Source organism: Apodemus sylvaticus, chromosome 7, assembly GCF_947179515.1.
Source record: "Apodemus sylvaticus chromosome 7, mApoSyl1.1, whole genome shotgun sequence".
NCBI lineage: Eukaryota > Metazoa > Chordata > Mammalia > Rodentia > Muridae > Apodemus > Apodemus sylvaticus.
Genome location: NC_067478.1, coordinates 75,956,605 through 75,983,566, shown reverse-complemented (window position 1 = coordinate 75,983,566; position 26,962 = coordinate 75,956,605). Strand labels below are relative to the sequence as shown.

Sequence of the window (26,962 nt, the reverse complement as noted above, 5' to 3'; positions counted from 1 at the left end):
TTCATGTTGTTTCTTCCTCCCTCATAAAGTTTATTCCATTGCATCCTGTATTAATGGTGGTTTTCCTTCCAATTTTTACTCAAGAAAAAGAACAAGATAACATGAGAGAATGTAACAAAAGTCCTTGATTTACTCTACACACTGGATCCACTTTACTAACTGACCATCATCCAGCATTATTGTCACCCATGCATAACTTGTCGTGCTTTTTATACAAAAAAATAAATAAATAAATAAATAAAAATGCGACTGTTCAAAACTGATTCCAAATAGAAAAGACAATCATACCGCCTGTGTGTATCTGAATTTTCATAATACAAATCAGTAACTAGTGAGTCATCAATGAAAGTGCATTAATATTATCATTTGTTTGTAACTGTCCAGAAAATGTTCATTATACTTTAAATCTTACTGCATAATTTTTTTAAAAGTATGAGTTGTTCTGTCTGTATGTACACCTACATGCTAGAAGAGGGCATCAGATCCCATTACAGGTGGTTGTGAGCCACCATGTGGTTTCTGGGAAATGAACTCAGGACCTCTGCCAAGCCATCTCTCCAGCCCCCATTTCTTCTGTATAATTTCTTTTCCTACTTTTTAATTACTTTTGTTGACAGTTCCATACATGAGTATAATACTTACCAACTACTCTCACTTACTCCTCCTCTCATCTGCCTCCCACACAGCAGTAACCTTTGTCTATAAATATGCTTCACATATGGCTTTTGGTTTCATGTATGACCTACTGAGTTTGACCATGGCCATTTGTGTGGTCCTGGGTTTAGGACCTCCATTTGAGTCTGCTATGCTCACTGTTGGGTACACAACTGAAGACAAGGACTCTCAGAGTCTGTCAATAGCTTAGCAGTAAGAGTAGTCCTTGTGAGTTCCACCACAACCAACAGCCAGTCCCATCCAGGGCCTGTACCAATAGGCCATGAGTTCATCACTGCAATGAATGTGCCCAGCTTGAAGATAGCATTTTGTAAATCCACATTCCTATTTTTCCATCAAAAGTTTCTCCATCTTTGAAGTTTAGTCATAGGCCTTAAAGTTAATATTTTCAAAATTTTAGTGAGATATAAAATTCTTCTCAATATATTATCACAGAATTAATTCAGTGACAGCCTCAATGGAGACATAATAGCATGTGTTCAAAACAAAAACAAAACCTTATGCTAGAAGAATAAAACTGACATTGTAGAAATACACTAAATTATATAAAGTAAAAATACTAGCTCAAAATCAACAGTTAATTAGAACAAAATAATGTGTTCAGACTTAGAAGAAACGAGATTTGTACAGTAGATTTGAGTGGTTCCTAAGAAATGGAAGAATAATAAGGGAATCACCAAGTAGCAAGTAACCTGATTTACCAGGAAGAAAAAATCTACAAATCAAAATTATATTATCCAAATATTATAATTATAAATAAAATATATTATATTTTAGAGTCTCAACTAAATCTAAAAATCTAGAAAATTGTGCTTATCATTAGAAATTAACTAAATGTCTTATCATTTTTCATATAAGGAAACTGAAGCCAAACTGTGACTGCTGATTCCAATTAGACGAAGTAATGCATCTTCAGGACAACGCATCTTCTGTTTATTGCCAAGTACTCTCTCAGCCAAAAATTAAAACGTACCAGTTAAGAAACTATTTCTGTGCTTTCTAAACAGAAATATATTCTACAATACTGAGAAAAACCTATATAGTGCCTTAGGCATGCTATTGGATTAAACATTCAATCCAAAGCACTCAAAATGCACATATTTTCTACCTTAAAACATAAAATGTATGCATGTCTGATGTTACCATTGAAAATACTTCTGAAAAACCAGTCATCTTCCATATAGTAATAAACTCTGCTTTAGAAAATGGCCATTCTAGTCATATTGCTGAGATAGCAGGATGACAATTTCCATGCTTCTGTTTGGAAGGGATATCATGGGGGCACCTTATATAGAACACACCTGAAACATGAAGTTCAGGTTTTGTGGATGTTTGTTTGTTTGTTTGTTTGCTTGTTTTTAAGACTGAATCTTTTCATTACAGAGGCATCAACTTCTACAGTAAGATGTAAAGTACTGGCTGTATCTTGTTCAACCTTGCTAACCCAGAACTGCTCTAGTCTAGCTGAAATAGTATAAATGTGTGCTATATTTCAATAGTACAGAGAAAATGACCCAAAAAGCTCAAAAGAAAGTGAAACAAGTATGGAACACAGCATATACAGAGACAGTTGGGTACTTTTATGTAAGAAGAAAACAAGCCACATTCTTCTGTACAGGTGTAGTAGCACACATTTGTAATTCCAGCACCAAGGAGACAGAAGCAGGGATCACTGCCAATTGCAGGCAACAGACTACTACTTGTTATTAAAAAGACAAAAAAAGAGGACTGGAGATGGCTCAAAAGTTAAGACTGCAAGCACCCACAAGGCAGCTCACAACCGTCTGTTACTTAGCTCCAGGGTATCTGAGGTCTTCTGGCTTCTTCAAGGACTACTCACACATGTGGTATATATACATACATTCATGCAAATTCAAGATAAAAAGTATTTAAATCTTTTTTAAGTTTTTTAAGAAAATGGTATGCACCAATCTGATGAAATTTCTAGAAAATAATGCTGAATGAAAAAGGATAATCTCAAAAAAAAAACAAAAAACAAAGGATATTTCAATTATAAAGCATTCCGATGATGACAAAATTCTATAAATGGAGAATGTGGGATCTCTCTGTATTCTTACAATTACAAGCGAATTAATTATACATCACTTGTATAATGGTGGGATAATACATCAATTATCCCAAAGTAAGATTTTCAAACACAATCAGGTGTCAGTGGTTTCATTGTTGTCATACAACATTCAGTGAGTGCATCTACAACCAAGAGGATTACAACATAAGCACACAATGTAACTTTAGGTAACCACCCTCAATTACGGGCTCCATAATTAATATGGTATTATTAACTGGCATACAAACTATAACTGTATAACACTTAACCAAAAGCATATTTCAGTAGCAAATCAGTATTATACAGTCTCCAGCAGAAGAGCAACAGAAAAACTGCAGTGCCTAACCAGCCACAAGGAAGTATCCGTGAAAGCAGAGATCAAAGTAATGTCATCAATGCCCTTCTAAAGAGCTTACCCGGTGCTTTGCCTTAACTTTCTTCCTGTATTCTTCTTTGTCAAATTTGTCCTCTTCCTGAAGCCTTTCCTTTGCTTTGTCTAGGTTGATACCACCAATGTCATCTTCTTCCTCCGCTTCTTTTGTAGCACATTTCTGAATCTGTGGCCACTGCTGAACCAACTAAAGACACAAAGGAGGAAAGGGTAAGATGAAGGGCACGTCTTCTGAAACTCTACCTTGCAATGAGTTATTCCTTAAACATTATCATAAACTTCATAATTAAAGTAAGATGCCATAGAAAAGACCCTCATAGCCAAGGTAATACTGCCATTATACTGTGAAAACATAAAGACTACTTCACAAAATTAGTCAAGGTGATTACATAATAAAAACACTTCCCAAAACTGGTATTAATATTCTGTTCTCCACACAACTAAGCTCAAAGTCATCTGTGTACAGCAGAACCCTGGGTGACAATGTATCTCCTTTGAGCTATATTCAGGCACCTTCTATATGTCCAAACATAGCTCATCAAAATGTGCTGTTTTAAATTCCTGTTTTACTAGATCTAATTATCTTATGATTATCTATCTATATTGCTGACTCATTAATCTTCAGAGCCCATAAAAGTATTTAATAATTAAAACTGGTCAATGGTTCCCATGCCAGCTAGAATTACAGAGAATAAAATGACTATAAAGAAGAAAGTTGGCTTGGTTTTCATGGGCTGCTCCTGATTGGTTCCAATGGATAATTTATGGATAGGAACAAAGTGACAAGCAGATGAATCCAACAGGAGAGCTGGCTGAGTGTGCTGGCTATTTCACTAGTTTAATGTGTTATTCTAAATAAATTTATTATTCTCTTGTACACCTGTTTCCCTTGCAGACATAAGAGGCTGCTCAATAATTTCTGCTGTCTCATACTATAAAAGTATAAGCTCAGAACAATTTAGACAAACAGTTCCCATGCTTTAACTTAATAACTGGTCTCCAAAGGATTTAAAAATCTGTATCTCTGACTTGAAAGTATGCTAATTATTCTTGCAAACAGAAATCTTCAGATAAACATCTCATGAGTACTTGTACATCATGCTACCCAAGCCTTTCTAGTGAAATGCGTACAATGTTATTCTGTCCCCCCCCCCCCCCAGACAGGGTTTCTTTAGACAGACAATGGTGGTGGCAAGAGTAACTGCACTGACAAATTGTATCAGTAATCACTGAGCTCCACAGACATAAAAGAGAACCATGTAATGAACAGATGATAACAGCAACTACTCAAACTTCTCATCCCAGAGGTAAATTAATATAGTATGCCCTCTGTGGGTTAAACAAATAGCAGCCCATCTTTTAGAGGCTCAAAAGTTTCAGTATCATGCATAGCCACAAACAGCTCCTCTTAGCAACAAGCATACATTGCAATATTATACAGTTAAGAGATTTATAATTATCCTGGAGCTAATTACTGTAATCTGTGCAGCTGAACTCTGTAGCACACCAAGCTCATTAGGGTAAGAGCACTCGTTTTACAGGGCACTAGACAGGACTACATTTTCCTCTAGCTCACTTCTTGGGTGCTCTTCTCTATAGGAGTTTTATAATAATTAATTTTTTCATTTATATTGGTTTTATCTTCCACTTCTAGCAACTCTGAAATACCTTATATTTTGTTATTTTTCAGCTCCTTCCTATACCCCCCAATAACACCAAGTTCTTTAACTTCAAAATGAAAAAGAAGCATGCCCCTTTGGATTCACTAAATATCAACAACACAGCCATGATGATGAAATGCATGGTATAATTTTTTTCATCAATATGGAAAACTCATTTTTCTGGAGTAACAGATTACTCATCTAAAACATTATTTGGAGGCTTTAATACATGTTAGGTACTATGCACCATGCTAGGAATCCAATAGTGAACAAAATACCTTTCTTTGTGAAGAAATACCAAAGAATGTTATAATCATCAAATAAGAATGCAAGCTTATAGAATAATTTCTGTAAAAATAAATGGATACAGATGGATGAAAGTAATAAGATTATAATGATAATGTGTGATATATCAGGATGGTTAAGAAACTTGGAGGCTGGTGAGAATAAGGTCACAAGAGAAAATTCTAAAGACCTTGTTCTACCAAAGAATTAGTTTTCATTCTTTGGGTAATTTATTTGATGTCCTAGCTTTTCTTGGACATTTGAAAACAAAACAGTAATTATTAAACTGATGGCTTCTTCTGAGAAATAAGATAGACGTATGTATTTACAATCAGGCTCAGATAAAGGCAAAACGAAAGGGAAGTACCTAAGTCTGAAATCATCTAAAGGCAGAGAATGCCCCCAGGAGCCTGCTGAGCGACGAACATGCAAGCACAGCATATATAACTGAGGAAGTGCAAAGCAGGCAGCTCACAGAGTCATGTTAAAGAAGCTCTGGTAAGTAGCTGTGTTAGTATTCGTGTGCTGTTCCCAGGGAACAAGCTGATGAATATTGATGAGAAAATCTTTTCTATAAAGAATGGAATTTAACATCAGTTCACTGCAGGTATCACCAAGAAGGACTTCAGTTTATTGCATAAGAAATCCTTGTCCACAGCCACACAGCTGACGAAAGGCTTACAGGAACAAGAAGTGGGCAATGTGCTCTAGGGACATTTATTTACTTTTTTAATACTGAATGGCCAGGCAGCATGAAAGCCAATCTCCATAATCCCTGAGATGTAGCTCAGAAATAATATATTTACAGAATCTTACCTCCCCTTCATCAGTAAACGTTATTTTCTTGTTCACTTTAAAACTTCTTTTCATTACTTTTTTTGCTTCTGCAACTTTGGTTAATTTTTTCTTGACACTGGATTTAGAAGGTTCTTTTTTCTGTGTAAAGAAAAAAAAAGAATTAGAAAAATGGTTGCAATATTAAATAAATTCCAAAAATGACTATACTTTTCTATTCTCACTGGTAATTACAAGTACCTAAAACACTATCCAGAAACTGAGTTATGTGGCACTTTAACAGCTACCTCAAGGCTAAAGGGGCTTTAAATATGAATATGTCAGGCATTGGGCAAAACCTCTCATTTTGCTCTATTGCTAAAATTGTACTATGAAAAATGCTGCTACACCAGAGACAATGAGATAAAGCAATAGTCATAAGGCAAATCTGTTTCCCAGGTAAAACAAACATATTATTATATTACCAAGTGCAAACTTAAATGTAGACTAGGAAAATGCAAACAAAGAGCAAAATGACTAAAACAGTGTTTGCAACTCAACATTCTTCAGTCAACTATAGAAATTTACCATATAAATGCTGAAAAATATCCTATGACGACTAAATTGAGCCCAAAACCAAGATGAATTAACAGTACTCAACTGAGTACATTCACTGGAATAAAACTAACTCTCTGAAACCACCATAGCATAATAACAAAAATCTAAAGCTACTGCTTACTTATCCTAAATGAACAACTAAATGGGCTACTGAGGAAAGAAATAAGAAAGATCACGGCATGGCTTCTACAATGAATAGAATAACTCATGTTTTTGAAATGTTGGATAATTCCCCACTAGCAATTGGCAGTACTTGACTAAAACAATGCAGCTTCTATTAAATGAATGAACAGAATAAGAAGTAGGTTTTAGTATAGGATTGGAGAAATTGTTTAGCAGTAAAGAATAAGTATTACTCTTCTAAGGGACCAGAGTTCAGTTCCAACACCCATGTTTAAAAGTTCACAACTGCCTCTAACTTCAGCTCTGATCTCCAAGCGCACCAGCACATCCTTGTATATACCCACACACAGATACACAAGTTCACAGTTTAAAATAATAAAAATAATTTAAAGAAGTCTTTGGCATACTAGTCAAACAAATTTGAGGTAAACTCTGCAATTATGAATTGTGTGAAGATTAACTATCCTCTATAAATGGAGAATACTAATAGTACCTAGTGCCATCTAACAGACTGTGAAAAGAATAAACAATAAATAAATAAAATATACTGCATGATAGGTTCATGTCAAATGTATACAGGCTAATTTCACAGCATACTAGACTGGGCTTCCTAGCTTTTAATTTTCTACTACAGTGAACCACCCAATAAAGGCAAAAAGAAGAAATAAACAAGAATCAGAGGTTTGGGGAAGATGCACAACTATTATATTATGATATTAGGTAAGAACAAAACATTTTAAATAGACATTGTCAATGCTGAATAAATTAAAATAAAACACACTAAATTAAAAACAACCAACTTATTGAGACGGTTTATAATGTTAAAATATTTTTAGATTTTTTCATGTTTGTTATTATCTTGGATAGTTCAGGTCAGTATTACATAGGCTACAATCATTTGAGAAGAGTGTCTTTCAATTGAAAAAAAAATGCCTCTATAAAACTGGCCTTTCAGAAGTCTGTGATACATTTTGTTGATTCATAACTGATATGTGAGAATTAAGCTCACTGTAACAGCACCCCTGGGCTGGTCCTGAGTATTCTAAGACAGCAAGGTGAACAAGCAATAACCAAGCCATGAGCAAGCCAAGAAGCTGTGTTCCTTCCATGGCCTCTGTATCAATTCCAGCTTCTAGGTTCCTGCCTTGAGTTCCTGCCCTGACTTCCCTGGACTACAGGCCATAAGACAAAATAATCCCTTCCCTCCCCATATTGCTTTTGGATGTGGTGTTTATCACAGCAAGAGAAACTCTTAGCTAATATAGTTATGTAAAGTAGATAATGCATATAATAAAGCTATGTACAAGTAAGTTGTGTTATCATTGATGTTTCTGTTTATATACATAATCTAACATTTTTATAGTTCTCATTCTTGATTTAGGTAATTTGTATATTTAATTATATTACTTTTCTGGCAAAAAGCCAGTGTATATTTAGTAAGCTACAAAAATTTTTAATCCATATAAGGTTTATGAGAAGATCTGTTTATCAGACAGATGTAAACATTAATATACTATAATCTATCTCATAAGACTTCTATGAAAAAACATTTTTCAAATTATTTTTTCTTGGAACAAACAACTATTCTTCAGTCCTACCTATGGTTTTGTGGCTGTTTCTGGCTGGTGGCATGAAGACTTACTTGCTGTGCCCACACCTCCAGATCACCTTTCTGTGACTGCCTCTAAGATGTGTGTGTGTCTTTCTCTGTAAACATTATCACTGTCATTTCCTTATCTTATTTCAGAGAATAATCAGATAGAAAAAGAACAAGGAAAAAAACCTAAACTGAAAGGAACTGGAGTTGCAGCAAGGCAATTCACTTAGCTACCTAAGGCACTAAATGTAAAACCCTACAAGCATGGGGAAGAACTAAGTCCCTTCTTCCTTCAACCCACTCAGAATTCCCATGTAACTTTCCCCCACAAAGCCCTCCACTAACTAGCACCAGAGTTTGCAACTTCATTATTAACATCTAGTAGATCTTTAGAGTTTTATAGTGAAATAAACTTTTTTTGTTTGTTTCTTTTTGTTTTTAGACAGGGTTTCTCTGTGTAGCAGCCCTGGAACTCACTTTGTAGACCAGGTTGACCTTGAACTCACAGAGATCCACCTACCTCTGCCTCCCCAATACTGGGATCAAAGGTATATACTACCAATGCCTAGTTTGGTGAAACAAACTCTTAAAGATTCTGGATTGGCTGGTTTTCTGCCATCAAATAGAAGGAATGAGACAGGTTAGCTGATATACTCATTATAGTATAAACATATACCCATGAACTAATAAGTTAAAATCATTAGGAAATGGTGTGAGCAAACTTTTCAGGGTGATGGTACTTTCCACTTCTTTGATAAAAGTTTGAGCTACACAAGGATATTTTTGAGCAAACCTATCAAATGTTTATAATTCTGATTTGTCACTTCCTTGTATGATGTGAAAACTTATACATCTAAAGGTACTGTCAACAAATACTGAATTCCAGCTAACACCATGCAATCTGAAAAATACAAGAAACATAATGACATTGGCAATGTACTCAGAAATGTGTTCAGTAAAAGATAACGTGGTAAGGAAAACATTGTAAATGGTTAATTATAGAATTTGGTAGTAGGTGTATTTGCATCCAATAATATAGTTGTTGCAAGTTCTCTGATTATTTAAAAATATTCTTAATAAAATACAAGAGTCCAGATGCCTATGAATAAAATGAAAATGTCAAGGCATATATTCCAAATACTAAGAACTTATCAACTGGACTAAAAGTCAGTAAGAGAAAGAGTATAGTCCTGTGACATATGTCTAGCTCATGAATCCAGTGGCCTTATAGGAAAAGGCCAAAAATCTGGAGGTATTTGTGGTTTTTCCATTGAATGGTTTCTTAGTTTCTAAAAGGAATAATTCTTGCTCCAGTATGCTCCCCTCAAAAAAAGGTTCCCTTTATGAAACAAAACATATTTTTAAAAAGTCACTGAAAAAAAGTAACAGTGTTTCAAACCGCTGAGAAGAGGCTTATATTATCCTGAATAGCTACTGACTTGCCTCTAACAGCCTCACTCACTCCAAAATGTACAACTGACTATACAAGACACCTGCGTCAGCTTTCTGAATATATCAAACAAGTGAGATAATCAACTTATATAGAGAAAAGGTATATTTGGGCTTACAGTTTAAAGAAAGGTTTTCAGTCCAATCTTTGGACAAAACAAGCACCATAATAAGGACAAGACTACCTTTAAAATACAAGTTGTACTTTTATCAGAGCTTACAGTCAGGGTCCAGTAGTACAGGTTGGGCCTCTAAGAAACTATTCTCACAGATGATATTAAACAATTACTGAACACTATTGTATCACAAGCACAGTAGCAAGTGCTCAGATAAATATGCAAAATGAATGACTTCCTTTTACAAAAGAAGTGTTTATAAAGAAAAACACTTAGAGGAAAACACTAAGATGTGTATTACTTCATTAAAACTACAAATACCTATTAAGCCCATTGTTGGCATTTTTGAAAATGTGTGTGTGTGTGTGTGCGTGTGTGTGTGTGTGTGTGTGTGTGTGTGTGAGTGAGAGAGAGGGGAGGGTGGTCTCTACATATTCACACATGCACATACACATGTAGGAATTATAAAGAACTTATCAACAAATCCACATAGAGAAGGTCAGGTTGACCTATATCATCATCTATCACTCTCCACCTTATTTTTAGGAGACAAGATCTCTCACTGAACTTGGGCCCAGGGCTCTGGCTCCCCACCTACTCCTGTAACACCTAGAGGAAGACTGACTCCCAGGAGCTCTGTCACACCCAGGATCACAGGTGAGGCCACAACATCTGCCTCCTCTTATACTCTTAAATGGTTCTACTTATCTTTTCATTCTGAAACACAGAAGGCAAATTTGTATAGCCCTATAATGAAAATTACTCATTACTAGAATATTTTCTTTGAATTCACCTAAATTGTTGCAGGGACCAATTTTGTCTGACTGTAGCCAGTTTGAGTCAAGACCAGTCTAACCGTCATGACCAACGTGCTGAAAATAGTTAAAGCATTACCGTGGTATTAGAGCTTTGTGATAGACCCAAGTACTGTGAGTGACAAGTAAATACCTCACATCTCTGATATTAGCTTGACATAATCAAGCTATGTTCCAGTTTAGATAATCGCTGTTCTCTTCAACATCAGATGACCTAAGATATGGATATCCACCATATGCCACCACTCAAGAATCATTTCTATCTCTCTGCTCCTCCCTGTTCCAGAGACAGCTGCATCTTCTTGTGCAGTGCCAGCCTTGTCCCAAAGATACAATAGTGAAGACCAGTGTGAACAGATTTGGCTGTATTGGGCACCTGGTTTCCAGGATGTCTTCTGCTCTGCAGTTGGCAAAGTGGATAATGTTGCCATCAATGGCCCCTTAATTGACCTCAACTGCATGGTCTACGTGTTCCAGTATGACTCTACTCATGGACAGCTCAATGCCACGATAAAGGCTGAGAATGGGAAGCTTGTCATTAACAGGAAGCACATCACCATCTTCCAGATGGGTATGAACCAAGAGAAATATGACAACTCAAGATTATCAGCAATACATCTTGTACCACCAGCTGCTTAGCCAAGGTCATAACAACAATTTAGCATCGTGGAAGGGCTCATCACCACCATCCATGCCATCACTGCCCCTCAGAAGACTATGGATGGTCCCTCTGGAAAGCTGTGGCGTGATGGCCGTGAGGCTGCCCAGAACATCATCCCTACATCCACTGGTGCTGCCAAGGGTCTGGGCAAGGTCACCCCAGAACTGAACAGGAAGTTTACTGGCATGCCTTCTGACTCCCAATGTATTTGTTGTGGCTCTGACATGCTGACTGGAGAAAACTGCCAAGTATGATGACATCAAGAAGGTGATGAAGCAGGCATTCAAGGGCCCACTAAAAGGTATCCTGGGCTACAATGAGGACCAGGTTGTCTCCTGGGACTTCAACAGTAACTCCCATTCATCCGCCTTTAATGCTGGTACTGGAATTGCTCTCAACGACAACTTTGTAAAGTTCATTTCCTGGTATGACCATGAATGTGGCTACAACAGGGTGGTGGGTCTCATGGGCTATATAGCCTCCAAGGGGTAGGAAACCCTGGACCATCCAACCCAGCAAGGATGCTGAGAACAAGAGAGGCCCTCAGTTGCTGAGGAGTCCCTGTCCTGATTTGGTTCCCAACACTGAGCATCTCCCTCAAAATTTCCATCCCAGACCCCCGTAATAACAGGAGAGGGCTAGGGAGCTCTACTCTTGAATAGCATCAATAAAGTTCTCTGTACACACACACACACACACACAGAGTCATATTTCTATTCCTATGTCCCCAATTGATGGTCCTCTATGTAATCCTGACTTGGTTCTTTCTCAAAGCACTTTGCAGCTGGTTCCCATTGACTAGACCTGAATTTTTCCAGAACAGTTTTTTAGGTTGTTTAGTATTCTGTCTTTCTGTTAAAATGCATGTATCTGTTCCCCAATTATATTCCTAAGGGAAAAAAAAAAGCACTAAAGAGATAAAAATCTCAGAAAGCTTTGCTTGTAGATAAAATTATAAAACCAGTGATATTTTGTTTTACGAATCCAGTTTTTAAGCCCGCCACTTTTAATAAACCTTTTCATATTAGAAGGCAGGCAGCTAGAAGCAACTTAGAGAAAAAGAACCTGGTACATTTTTGCTTCATATATAATATTGATCTTAATTCTAACTTCTGCCCAATTGGCTATATTATATTTCTGTTGTTTCTCACAACTTTTAAAATCACCCTAATGGGGCTGGAGAGATGGCTCAGCGATTAAGAACTCTGACTGCTCTTCCAAAGGTCCTGAGTTCAATTCTCAGCAACCACATGGTGGCTCACAACCATCTGTATAGCTACAGTGTACTCATGTGCATAAAATAACTAAATAAAAATCTTAAAAATAAATAAATAAACAAACAAACAAACAAAGAAAATCACCCTAAAACTGACAAAACTACACCAGACACTAAAGTTGTGTAGTCAAACTTTGAAGTTTATGTTTCTTTCTTGAGTCCACTACTCTACAGATACAAAGTAAATTCTAGAAATATTGCTTATAGGATGATTTAGTCTACATCACAAACACTGATGCCTATGACCTTCCTCGAAGACAAGCATATGATTTCTGTGTGTATTTGAGCAAATTCAATATAGAATCCACCAAAAGGAAAAACATGTTGGTCTAGAGATATATTTCTTTCTTTTTTTTTTTTTTTTTTTTTTAAGTTTTTTGGATTTGGATTTTTTGAGACAGGGTTTCTCTCTACAGCCCTGGCTGTCCTGGAACTCCAGACCAGGCTGGCCTCAAACTCAGAAATCCACCTGCCTCTGCCTCCCAGAGTGCTGGGATTACAGTCGTGTGCCGCCACCACCCAGCTGAAAAACCTAATTCTTTTTGCAAAATTGGGGAGCATATTTGCCATTTAAACAAAACAGGCAAATAATATTGACTAAAATCCCAAACTAAATAAAATTTTCAAGATCCATTACTGCCCTTTAAAGATCTACACTAGTACCAAAAGCAAAGACAAGTCTAATTTTCTTCTGTCACTCAAGAAAGGATAATAATAATTAAAGACAGACATAAAAAAAAAGTTGTAAGGGACAGAAAACTTGATTAGTTTCCAGCACAATAAAAGCCAACAGACAACACATCAGAACAAAATAAACAGGGGAAGGACAGTTCTGAAGAACTGAAGACAGTTACAGTGATAAAAGGAGACAGCTGGAAATCAAAATCACAAGAGAAGAGGGTAGAAGGGGGAAGAGAAGAAAAAGTCTGGGAAAAAAATCTTTTGTGATTATGATGTGTTATAAAACCACTGTATCATCCCTACACATATTATGTAATATACCCCCAACCCAAGAGACTCCCAAACTATCTACTAATGTTCAAGAAAATCAATTAAGCCAATAATGGAAAATTAAAAATGTCATAAGCAGATACTACTAATAGGATGCAAAAATTACCATCCACCTCCCAAATATCTTCTCTATTATTATATAAGTAATATTTAATGTAATATACTAAAAGTACTAAGTACAAAAATGGAAACTAAAACATAAATGAACCCACTGATCATTACTGTTGATAGCTTATTCCAAATATTTCAATTATTTAAGCCATTTAGTAGTATGACAGATTTGGATGAATCATTAATAAATAAAAATATTAAATAACAATATTCCTAATTAGAAACTTATCTGAAACTAATTTTGTAAGATATTCAAGTTTAGTCAAACAAGGTAACCTGATAGAAATCTATTAAAATGAAATTAACTGTTTACTAATATACTGAGATATCTCAAACTACACTCTGATACTCATAATTTGGTTTGTTGATTCTAAATCTATGGTATCTCTTACCAACAAGGTTTTCTCTTTTCATTCTAGCATTCAAGACTTCAAGAGTCAATACTGATGCATATTTAAAACTGACATAAAACTGTGTGACCTGCATTTTACATATCCTGCCAGTCATTTCTGTTCTATCTACACTATACTTTATCCTGGCTTTGTTTTGTTTTTTAAGACAGGGTTTTTCTGTGTAGCCCTGTCCTGGAACTCTATAGACCAGGCTGTCCTCAAACTTCTGTGTCTGCCTCCCAGGTACTAGGATTAAACGTCCAGCTGTCCTGCATTTTGTTTGTTTGTTTTGTTTTTTTATCGAGACAGGGTTTCTCTGTATAGCCCTGGCTGTCCTGGAACTCACTCTATAGACCAGGCTGGCCTTGAACTCAGAAATCCACCTGCCTCTGCCTCCCAAGTGCTGGGATCCATGTGCCACCACTGTCCAGCAATGTCCTGGCATTTTCTAACAGAAAGTTAAATTTTAAAGTTAAAAATTTAAAGCAATTTCAAAATCCTTTAGAAGTAAGGAAGAATAAAATATGAATTAAGACAAAAACCCAAATCATATATTCAACAGACCTTTTCTACTATACCTTTTCATTACAGTAACAAATATGCAAAATTAACTTTTAAAAATTTAGTTGTGTCATGCTTTACTTTTGAGGGGTTTCAGTCCATAAGCAATTATCTTTGTTATTTTGAGCTATTGTAGGGCACTAATAAGTGGATATTAGCCAAAAAAAAAAACCAAAAAAGTACAGAATGCCCAAGGTACAGTTCACGAAACTCAAAAAGGTCAACAAGCTGAAGGGCCCAAGTAAGGACACCTCAGTCCCACTTGGGAGGAAGAAGTAAGCAATCACAGGATCACAGGTGGGGAGGGAGGGAGGGGCCTGGGAGAGAAAGTAGAAGGAGTGAGGGAAGATAGAAACCTGATCTAGTACTGGATGAGGAAAAAGGATTGAAGCCCTGAGGGCCATCAGAAAGAATGAAAACAGGCAACCTCAGGAGGTAGGAGTTTGGGGGGAGGGAGGGACCCTCCAGAATGCACCAGAGACCTGGGAGGTGAGAGTCTCTCAGGACTCAAAGGGAGGGACCTTAGATGAAATGCCTGACAGTAGGAAGAGGGAACTTGTAGAGCCCACCTCGAGGAAGAAGGCAGGGCATCAAGTGAGGGAGGGGACTGCCATCCCACAGTCAAAACTCTAACCCATAATTATTCCTGTCTGAAAGAACTTCAGGGATGGAAATGGAAAGGAGCCGGGGGAGATAAGGTCCATAGACATGCCCAAAGTAGGACATGCTCAAGGGGAGGTCCTGAGGTCTGACAGTTACTGAAGCTATGGAGTGCTCACAAAAAGGGACCCAGCATGATTGCCCTCTCTCCGAAAGACTCAACAAGCAACTGAAAGAGTCAGATGCAGGTATTTGCACCCAACCAATGGAGAGATGCTGCTGATCCTTGTGGTTGAATTAGGGGAAAGCTGGAAGAAGCTGAGGAGGAGGGCAACCCTGTAGGAGGACCAGCAGTCTCAAATCTAAAAAAAAAAAAAAAAAAAACTTGAAAGAGGAAGTTAAGTTAAAGATTCAAATTCTTGAGTAGAAACAAGTTTTCTTGATACACACACAAACTTTAAAATGATTACAGGTAGAACATAGTAAACCACGTCATGCATACAGATGATTCTAGATTACTGAAGACCTTAAAACACACTCTGAAGAGCTGGGTTTGACCCAGATTATGACACAAAATACAAGTTTGGAGCAAGATGCCACTTCTTGTCTTAAGCTGCTGGCTACCAGGTTTTTCAGCAGCTAATGTAGTATACAGAAAACTAATTATAAATTATCCTGTTGGCCTGTATGCAAGATGATAGAGGATTTTTAACTGGGACAGAAAGAAGAAAGACAATAAGTTTTAGATACATTCTGGAGGAAGAGTAAATTATACTCCAAAAAAATGACTTTTAGTAAAAGTACAATTCAAAGACAATGTCTATGTTCCTGCTCTCAAGTACTTAATTAATGGTGTTAAATATACAAGACATTTAAATGGATAGTTAAAATTTTAAGAAGCTAGACGGGTTTAGGACATACATTTAGATTTATTGTCACGGTCTTTAAAGAACTTACTGAATCTGGATATAGAGTACATATAAATGGAGAATAAAGCAGAAGGTAAAGCCTTGGGATACTTCATCAATTAAACATGCAAAACAGATGTGACAAAGAAAGATAAGCAAAAAGAAACAATTAGTAAAAACATGAACAAAACCTAAAAACTAACAAAACCAAAAAACTGGAATAAAAACTAAGCAAAAAGCAATGGTCTCCTTTAAAAAATGCTGCTGAGGTACTGATTACCACAGTCCTAGAAGACCACCAAAGGAAATGACTATTAACTTCAGAAGTTTACATAAAATAGCAAGAATGAATACACACACACACACACACACACACACAAAATCCCTCAAAAAACTGAGGTTAGGAACTAAAACCTGTAAAAAAGATTCAGAACTGAGTCTCATGTTGGCACTGGAGCTCAGCGCTACATTTTAATTTTTCCAGTTCTAGGCTGAGTAAAATCACCAATTTAAAATCTCATGAAATCATTGCATTTATCTTGGGGGGGGGGGGTAAAGGAGAAAGAAACGAGGATTCCAAAAGCATTGATGCCATAGTGTAAAGGAATACCAGGACAGGGAAGCGGGAGAGGGTTGATTGGGGAAGGGGCGATGGCTTATGGGATTTTCAGGGGAGGGGAGAACCAGGAAAGTGGACAACATTTGAAATGTAAATAAAGAATATATCTAATAAAAAAATAAATTAAATTAAAATAAAATAAAACTTGCCTTAGTAAAACATATTTCTACTGGTATAACAGAGTGTAGCTGAGAATTAAAGAGGTCTATTTATTAGCATGAAGTTTTTCCTATCGTAATCTTATTTAAATTTTCAGAAAGTTAATATGATAAAGCAAAAATTACTGTGATAGTATCATATGCAGTCTGCAATTTAAATGCATTGAGAAAGACTGTAGGAATGTTTGAATATATACAGAAAAAGTCCAGAAATACTAATCAAAAGATAACTGTAGTTGAAGTGTATAATAGGATCATGGTGAATTTTTAATTGCTTTGTCACACCTCTTATATTTTGAATTTTAGCAAATAAATAACAAATATTACTAATCACAGTATAAGGTTTATTTTATGAAAAAAAGGGTTTTTTATTTTTTTATTTTTTTTTATTTTTTTTTATTCGATATATTTTTTATTTACATTTCAAATGATTTCCCCTTTCCTAGCCCCCCACTCCCTGAAAGTCCCGCAAGTCCCCTTCTCTCCCCCTATCCTCCCACCCACCCCTTCCCACTTCCCCGTTCTGGTTTTGCCAATTACTGCTTCACTGAGTCTTTCCAGAACAGGGGGCCACTCTTCCTTTCTTCTTGTACCTCATTTGATGTGTGGATTATGTTTTGGGTATTCCAGGTTTCTAGGTTAATATCCACTTATTAGTGAGTGCATACCATGATTCACCTTTTGAGTCAGGGCTAGCTCCATCCATTTGCCTAAGAATTTCATGAATTCATTGTTTCTAATGGCTGAATAGTACTCCATTGTGTAGATATACCACATTTTTTGCATCCACTCTTCTGTTGAGGGATACCTGGGTTCTTTCCAGCATCTGGCAATTATAAATAGGGCTGCTATGAACATAGTAGAGCATGTATCCTTATTACATGGTGGGGAATCCTCTGGGTATATGCCCAGGAGTGGTATAGCAGGATCTTCTGGAAGTGAGGTGCCCAGTTTTCGGAGGAACCGCCAGACTGATTTCCAGAGTGGTTGTACCAATTTGCAACCCCACCAGCAGTGGAGGAGTGTTCCTCTTTCTCCACATCCTCTCCAACACCTGCTGTCTCCAGAATTTTTAATCTTAGCCATTCTGACTGGTGTAAGGTGAAATCTCAGGGTTATTTTGATTTGCATTTCCCTAATGACTAATGAAGTTGAGCATTTTTTAAGATGCTTCTCCGCCATCCGAAGTTCTTCAGTTGAGAATTCTTTGTTTAACTCTGTACCCCATTTTTTAATAGGGTTGTTTGGTTTTCTGGAGTCTAACTTCTTAAGTTCTTTATATATATCGGATATTAGCCCTCTATCTGATGTAGGGTTGGTGAAGATCTTTTCCCAATTTGTTGGTTGCCAATTTGTCCTCTTGATGGTGTCCTTTGCCTTACAGAAACTTTGTAATTTTATGAGGTCCCATTTGTCAATTCTTGATCTTAGAGCATACGCTATTGGTGTTCTGTTCAGAAACTTTCTCCCTGTACCGATGTCCTCAAGGATCTTCCCCAGTTTCTTTTCTATTAGCTTCAGAGTGTCTGGCTTTATGTGGAGGTCCTTGATCCATTTGGAGTTGAGCTTAGTACAAGGAGACAAGGATGGATCAATTCGCATTCTTCTACATGCTGACCTCCAGTTGAACCAGCACCATTTGTTGAAAAGGCTATCTTTTTTCCATTGGATGTTTTCAGCCTCTTTGTCGAGGATCAAGTGGCCATAGGTGTGTGGGTTCATTTCTGGATCTTCAATCCTGTTCCATTGATCCTCCTGCCTGTCACTGTACCAATACCATGCAGTTTTTAACACTATTGCTCTGTAGTATTGCTTGAGGTCAGGGATACTGATTCCCCCAGAATTTCTTTTGTTGCTGAGAATAGTTTTAGCTATCCTGGGTTTTTTGTTATTCCAGATGAATTTGATAATTGCTCTTTCTAACTCTGTGAAGAATTGAGTTGGGATTTTGATGGGTATTGCATTGAATATGTATATTGCTTTTGGTAAAATGGCCATTTTAACTATATTGATTCTACTGATCCATGAGCATGGTTTTTAAAAAAAGTGTTCTTATCCATGCTAGGTTAACTCTAATATCAACTAGTCTTCTGTGTTTCCTCTTATCATCAGTACAGAAGTAAAAGAAAGACCTTTCCTTATGCCCTGTGATATGGTATTATTCAACAGTTTGTCCCTTGTGGTTTATAATTCATAAGATTGTTTGATATTAAAAGTAAATAAAGGAAGCTGTGCATGTTAAGTTAGCATTGGTTGGTTACATTCATTTCTATAACAAATTCACTGTCTGCTATTACATTTTTCCTTCCATGATCATTAAATTAACATACTCCAACAAGAGATCATTCTTCTTTTAACCTTGTGTTTGAAGAGTTATTTCAAACTTTGAGAGCTTTTAATACCCTAATACCAAATAATTTAATTTAAATTAGAAAATTTGATGTTATATTCCTACTTACCAAAAACATATTGCATTTTTTTTGTGTGTTTACTGCCCTATGGTAACTTTCAAACCATTAAAAAGATACAGATCATGGAGTGACAGTGTGGTGATATGCCCTAAATTGCTAGAGATCAGAATGAATTCTCTATATCTTGGTATTTATAAAGCTTCAAGGATATATAATAGTAACAACTGATTTGGGCCATAAACAAAGTTCAACAATTTGCAAATCTCATTAATTATAAAATGAAAAACTGACATGTTTATACTGATACACTCACCAAAAAAGTATACTAATAAACTGCCCCCCCCAAAAATGTACCTACCACCTAGATTAACCTGCAGATAAGTCTTTCCATTAAAGTAAAATTAAAAATCAGAGAAAGGAGCTAGGGAGGTGCCTTAGTTGATAAAACACTTGCCATGAAATATGAGAAGCCAGTTTCAGATCCAGAGACCCCACCTAAAGCTCTAAGGCAGTAATGGGCAGGTATAACCCCAGTGCACCTATAGCAAGATCACAGAATTTGTAGAAGCCAGCAAGCTAACTAGTTAAAGTACAGAGCTAGAAACCCTGCTTCAAACAAGATAGAAGATGACAACACTTAAGGTTGTCTTTTAACTTTTACACATACATCTACTCATACATATATGCATATTTATTTACATCCTATACATACAAAACATAGTTACTAAAGTTTTTAACCAAATAAGGGCTTGAGATATAGTCCTATCTGTGGTAGTGATTGCTTAGAGTACACAAAGCCTTAGTTTCAATCTCTAGTATCCATCTCCAAAGAGTTTTAAAAAAAAAAAAAAAGAGATGAGGCCATATTTCATTTATGATATAAAGAAAAAGACCACCTTTTCATATTCTTTTTCTATTTCTAGCTTCTCTGAGTGTCCAGACAAATGTAACCTTAGAGGACTGGCAGTGTATGCATGCCTGGGGGATTCTTAGCCAGCCAGTCTATTAGAAAATAATGGAATTCAAGGTTTAGTCAGAGATCCTATCTCAAAAATGCAGTGGAGGGCCTGCAAGATGGCTCAACACACACAGAATGTGCACATGCACGCACATGGTGTATGAAGGTATGTACATACAGAATGTGCACACACGTGCATGTATACATACACACATACACAGAGAGAGAGAGACAGAGAGACAGCACTAATGGTCAATTTGATATAGCCTAATGTCATCTGAACTATCTTAGCTGATATGAAAGCCCATTGTGAACAATGCCATCCCTGGAGAGATGGTCCCATGTTGTGCAAGAAAGCTAGCTAAACCTGAGCTAGCCAGAGACTGTGATCCAGAAAGTTTCGTTCCTCCAGGATTCCCACCCTAACATCTCTCAATGATAGACTATGAACCTGAAAATAAACTAAATCAATTCCTTCTTCCCCCAAGTTTCTGTAGCTCAAGTCATTTGATTACAGCAACAAAATAATGAAAACAGGACTAAGGAATACAGGAACACACACACACACACACACTCACTCACTCTCTCTCTCTCTCTCTCTCTCTCACACACACACACACACACACACACACACACACACATTCAAGAATAATTTAATTTTAATATTACGTATGGATGAGTAGAAAGTAACCTTTGAGATTATAAAAATACACAATAAAATAATCTTATTGTACAACACAAGTGAGATTTAGTCAATCAGTATGTGCATGGGAATGTCAAAAGGATGATATTTGCTAAAATTTAAATATAACTAATGAGAAAATAAAATTCAACTTGACTTTCCCCACTTTTCATTTGAGAAATATACAGTCCTAAATGTATTAAATATCACAAATGAAAAAATATCACAGCATTTTGGTGGTTGACTGTTTATAAAAACATGTATCATGCATTTAAGCCAATTTTATTAATTTCTTATAAAACCTGTTCATAAATGGTTATATTTTATGATTACTTTCTGCTACAATTTCAGATATTGCCATTTTATCTTTTGAAATATGCTACAATGAACTCAGTCAATAAATTTTTTAAGAGCATAAACAACAGGTTAAGATCTAAAACTACCAAAATATCACTGTGTTGATTACTATATCTGTATTTATAAAACAATGCAAGTAATGAGATGAAACATTTATTATTTCACAAAAAAAACCCTATGTAATACTAATATTCTCCTTCAAGTGCAATTTTCTGAGGCATGAAACTATTTTATAAAGAAATATTCAGAAAAATAACAATAAATTGAAAATAAATAGATCATTTGTTAAATGTAAGTAATATGAATTACAGTAGAGTTTGATAGCATACTAAGGCAAAAATTAAGCTTGTTTCTAAGGTATAGTAGCAATATATAATGATTTAACAAACTTTGGAAAATAACTAGATATGTCTTAAACTCTTAGTTATTGATTTTCTTGCCCATTCCACAACTAGCATCTAGTATATTAGGCAAACTCTATAGGCAACAACCATAAGAAAATTAATGAGCAGGCTGAGCCACAGGAAAATTAATAAGCAGGCTAGTTATGTACCATTAAAACAAAATATGAAGTTACTTTCTTAAAAGAAAAACAGAGAAAAACTTTCTTAAAACAAAACAACCATTTCTATGGTAAGAGAACACTGCCAACAAACATGAAGCTCTTTCCATGTAAGCACAAATCAGTAGTGCAACTACCCGAGAGCTTATTTTTTTAATTTAGATACTAACATTAAATATGTGGAAATCAAATAAATGGAAATATTCCATGGAAGAAAAACTCACTGACTTCACAAACAATTCTAAAGAAATAAAAACTAATATTATTGTGAAATCGAAAATATAAAACATGTTAAGAATAAACATAGAAAACTATCTTCTTCCAAAATTATACTGTAAATGAAACTTCTATTTGAACTAGAATTGTGATATTTATGTACTGCTTGCTATATTTAGCAAAAGCAAATACAATATAATCAATAGTTTCATGAAAATGTTAATGAATACAATCTGGGGAGAAGGTGGAACTGACTTCCACAGTGCACATCTTGTAAAAGGACAAGTTCAGTGCTAGGAGACCTTCTCATTTGCTTGTGTGACATCCAGCCAAAACAGAAATTCCACTTACTGTACACCTTGGTCCTGACATGGAAATAATTCATAAGCAATGAAATACACCATTTTAATCACTAGATGCTTATTTATATCCTGTCTATGGCCAAAAAGGCCCAAAGGTGACATGCTAATGATCCTGCGTTTATTTTAATGGATTTGTATAATATCCTTACATTCTGTGTGAGCAAAATTCATAATTTTATTCTCTTCAATGCAATATGTCAATGATTATAAGATATCACTTAATAAGGTGATATGTATCACTTCTGTGGCTGTATTATGTAACAATACAACTCTACCTGACTAGCATCTGGGGGTTACTAAGTCCCCTACAGACTTAATAAAATTAATAGCATATTGGAGTAACCAATATGTCAAAAGTCGGTTTTTAGCAGCTAAAACGAATATCATGCAAGAACAAAAAGTTCATTACACATGGGCTACTAAAGCAACAGGAAGTTACTTTGTACAATTCTAAAATAAGAAATATAGACCAGGATGGAGAAATGTCTCAAATTTTAAATGCTAAGCACACAACCGAACAATATAAGACGTATGAGACCAAACTAATGAGTAAGTCAATTCCTTGTGAAGACTCTCAGTGTAATTCCAAACAGAGACTTTCTTGCTATATCCTCATTCATGCACAGTGCAAAGCACACTGCCAACAATCAACAGCCAGTAAAATATACATACATACATATACAGGTACCAAACAGCTCTCCCTCCACCTCCCAAAAACACTGCACTCTATACCAATCAAAACCCAGAACTTTTCATGGCTAGTGCTTGATTGAACTTTGTCATAAGATCATGAATAGAAGACTCAGTAAACCATGCTCAGCAGAAAACATAAAACCATAAGTACGCCATTAATTGGGGTAAGCTATAATGCTTTGTTGTCTGCTAAGCTGTATTATAATAATAGTTGAAGGTATGATCCTAACAGGTTGTTTTGAGTGAAAATATTTCAATGCTGCATTTGTATTTAAGGACTGATAACAACTGACTGTAACTTGTACATACAAAATTAGTTTTGGTCAAAATTAAAAAGATGAATTCATGTGGGAACTGTCATCCAATTATACTCTACTATTCAAAAACTGTCAACAGATGGAATAGATTTTTACTAAAGAGAACAAATTTCCAAATATATACATAAGTATCTTTCTACTTGTGCAAATGCATACATGAAATTTTGTTTTAATCAGGGAGAGGAGGATGTTTGCTTTAGAAAATGAAATTCCATCAAGACTAAAGTTCGAGAAAATTACTAAAGAGAAGTAACTTAACAGAAATGCATCAGAACCAGTTTCAAAAGAAATGCCATGCCCTGAGTAGAAATAATTTGTAGATAAATCAATCAAAATCATAGAATTTGTAAAAATGAAAAAGAGAAACCAAGTGATTCACCTTTATTTGGTTATTTATTTCTATACTAATAAAAGGCTAATTAAAGAAAAATTATTATTACAAAATAAAAGGTTGTGGAGTGGTGGAAAATTATAGCCAACACCAGTTATCCTTTAAGTTAGAAGTATGATATGGCTGGATTTAGTGGACTTTATAAAAACTCATTACTACTTGACTGTTACAAATTTCTAGACCCACACTTCTGTGATTCTAAGTTTTAGTGGGCCCTACTAATAGCTTGAGCAGCACTGTCTATTGAACACACACCAGAGGGGTGAAGGAAAATTCTGTTGTCCTGACTACAAATAAATGCCCTGAAACTGTGTCACATTGGCATTTCTATGTATACATTTTCTTATTAAAGATTCCTAAAATTACCTTTAATTAGTAGCTTTCTCGAAATAGTGAAATTTCCCTGTGTGTCAATTCTACTATAATTGTAGTAAGAGAGTTGACAGCATGTTACATGACAGGCTGAAGAGTAACATGCACCTGGTCTAATTCTCACTCTACCATCCATTATTTTTGTGTTTTTAATTTAATAAGGTATTGAGAGTCATACATACACAAAGACATCAAAAGAAACCTCAAAAGTCATTTTATAAAAGGGGAATGGGCTCCTGCTTGAGGGAACCGAATGCATCATAAGGAGTTGGAAAGAAGATAAAAGGATGCTGCCATGGACACTGATCTAATAATGACATGTCAAGCACATAAACTGGCAACTTTACACATTTGTACTATATAAGCTAGAAACACTTTCATTTATATATTCTCATTTTAGTTTCACAATAGGGTACACAGGAATATTCAACATATAAGAGATGAGGAAACTCTGTAGTGATTATAAAATATGATATATGATACGGTATGATTATGATATGATACAAGTTCAAGCCCTATAGGTCTTCTAGCATCTAACCTATAAGAAACTTTTTTGCAAACACCATAATGCCACCAATCTTGAAACAACTTAACAATTTCACAAGCTGAAACACTTTAAGACATTTGTGCAACATTCATCTAACACCTAGCTATAAAATAGGGAAAAGACAAGCCAACATACTACAAATCTACTTGTTTATTCCATGGCAGTTTACAAAATAGCAATGTCATTGCCTTTGACAAGACAAATAATAAACAGAAGTAAAGGTAATTCTTTGATGCCTAATGTTGTCAGAAAATTATGATCTAAACATTTAGACCAAACAAAAGTCCATCATACTCTGGTATTCAAAACACTGATGATGAGAGCCTGGTGCATACTCTTAAGAACTGCAGGGCATTCTTGCTGCAGACAGCATGCACCATGATCATATCCCTCAGTTGGATAAAGTGGGAACTACATTTAAGAACAACTGTGCTACCAAATCAAAAGACTACTTTTCATGAACCTAACACCTCACAAACTGGTATATCAATTTCAAATAACAACCAATACATATTTCCATTTCTACATTCTAGATAGATGAGGATACAAAAAAAATTACCAATTCCTTTATCGCTTTTCTGAGAAAAAGTAACTAATAAATCAAATATTAAAAAGTATAATAATAAAATGATCAGGAAAAAAACAGAATAAATAACCATAAATACTACAAAAGCAACAATCTTCAAGTAAATAGTTGAAACATATTTTTGCCCAATAAAATTAGGTAAAAGTACCACCTCATGCATCCCTCTATTAACTAACAAGAATTTAACTTATTGTAAGTTTAGCACTAGATGTTCCAAATACACACATCATCAGGTAGTCAATAAGTATATTAGCTCTAGCTAGGCAGACAAAGCACACATATAAATAACAAGAAAGTAGAACAGAGCCCAAACATACATAAATTCAGCCAGTGAGGACCCACATAGTTCTACATAATAGGGTTTGCACAACTCTGAACAGACAGACTCCTGAGATCTTATCAGAGGTGGTGAAAGGAAAACTGCCTTCAACTGAGATTCCACAAACAGGGAAGTCAGCCAGGCTTCAAAAGTGACATGCAGGTGAAAATTCTTTGTTTAGCCCTGTACCCCATTTTTAATAGGGTTATTTGGTTTTCTGGGGTCTAACTTCTTGAGTTCTTTGTATATATTGGATATTAGCCCTCTGATGTAGGGTTGGTGAAGATCTTTTACCAATTTGTTGGTTGCCGAATTGTCCTTTTGATGGTGTCCTTTGCCTTACAGAAACTTTGAAATTTTATGAGGTCCCATTTGTCAATTCTTGATCTTAGAGCATAAGCTATTGGTGTTCTGTTCAGGAACTTTCTTCCTGTACCGATGTCCTCAAGGGTCTTCCCCAGTTTCTTTTCTACTAGCTTCAGAGTGTCTGGCTTTATGTGGAGGTCCTTGATCCATTTGGAGTTGAGCTTAGTACAAGGAGATAAGGATGAATCAATTCACATTCTTCTGCATGCTGACCTCCAGTTGAACTAGCACCATTTGTTGAAAAGGCTATCTTTTTTCTACTGGATGTTTTTCAGCCCCTTTGTCGAGGATCAAGTGGCCATAGGTGTGTGGGTTCAGTTCTGGATCTTCAATCCTATTTCATTGATCCGCCTTCCTGTCACTGTACCAATACCATGCAGTTTTTAACACTATTGCTCTGTAGTATTGTTTGAGGTCAGGGATAGTGATTCCCCCAGAATTTATTTGTTATTGAGGATAGTTTTAGCTATCCTGGGTTTTTTATTATTCCAGATGAATTTGAGAATTGCTTTTTCTAACTCTATGAAGAACTGACTTGGGATTTTGATGGGTATTGCGTTGAATCTGTATATTGCTTTTGGCAAAATGGCCATTTTAACTATATTAATCCTGCCAATCCATGAGCATGGGAGATTTTTCCATTTTCTGAGGTCTTCTTCCATTTCCTTCTTCAGAGACTTGAAGTTCTTGTCACACAGATCTTTCACTTGTTTGGTCAGAGTCACACCAAGGTACTTTATATTGTTTGTGGCTATTGTGAAGGGTGTAATTTCCCTAATTTCTTTCTCAGCCTGCTTATCCTTTGAGTATAGGAAGGCTACCGATTTGCTTGAGTTGATTTTATAACCTGCCACTTTGCTGAAGTTGTTTATCAGCTGTAGGAGTTCTCTAGTGGAGTTTTTTGGGTCACTTAGGTAGACTATCATATCATCTGCAAATAGTGATAGTTTGACT

General features: G+C 35.8%; 1 protein-coding gene across 1 annotated transcript in view; it reads right to left on the bottom strand.

The window, feature by feature from the left end:
- The window catches only part of Ddx10 (DEAD-box helicase 10), a 143,317-nt gene that overhangs the window by 57,369 nt on the left and 58,986 nt on the right, over window positions 1-26,962 (bottom strand). The window contains exons 14-15 of the mRNA XM_052188339.1: window positions 5,897-6,016; window positions 3,160-3,321 (exon numbers count right to left, since the gene is read on the bottom strand). Coding sequence (XP_052044299.1) covers window positions 3,160-3,321; window positions 5,897-6,016 — 282 coding nt within the window. The remainder of the gene's footprint in view (window positions 1-3,159; window positions 3,322-5,896; window positions 6,017-26,962) is intronic.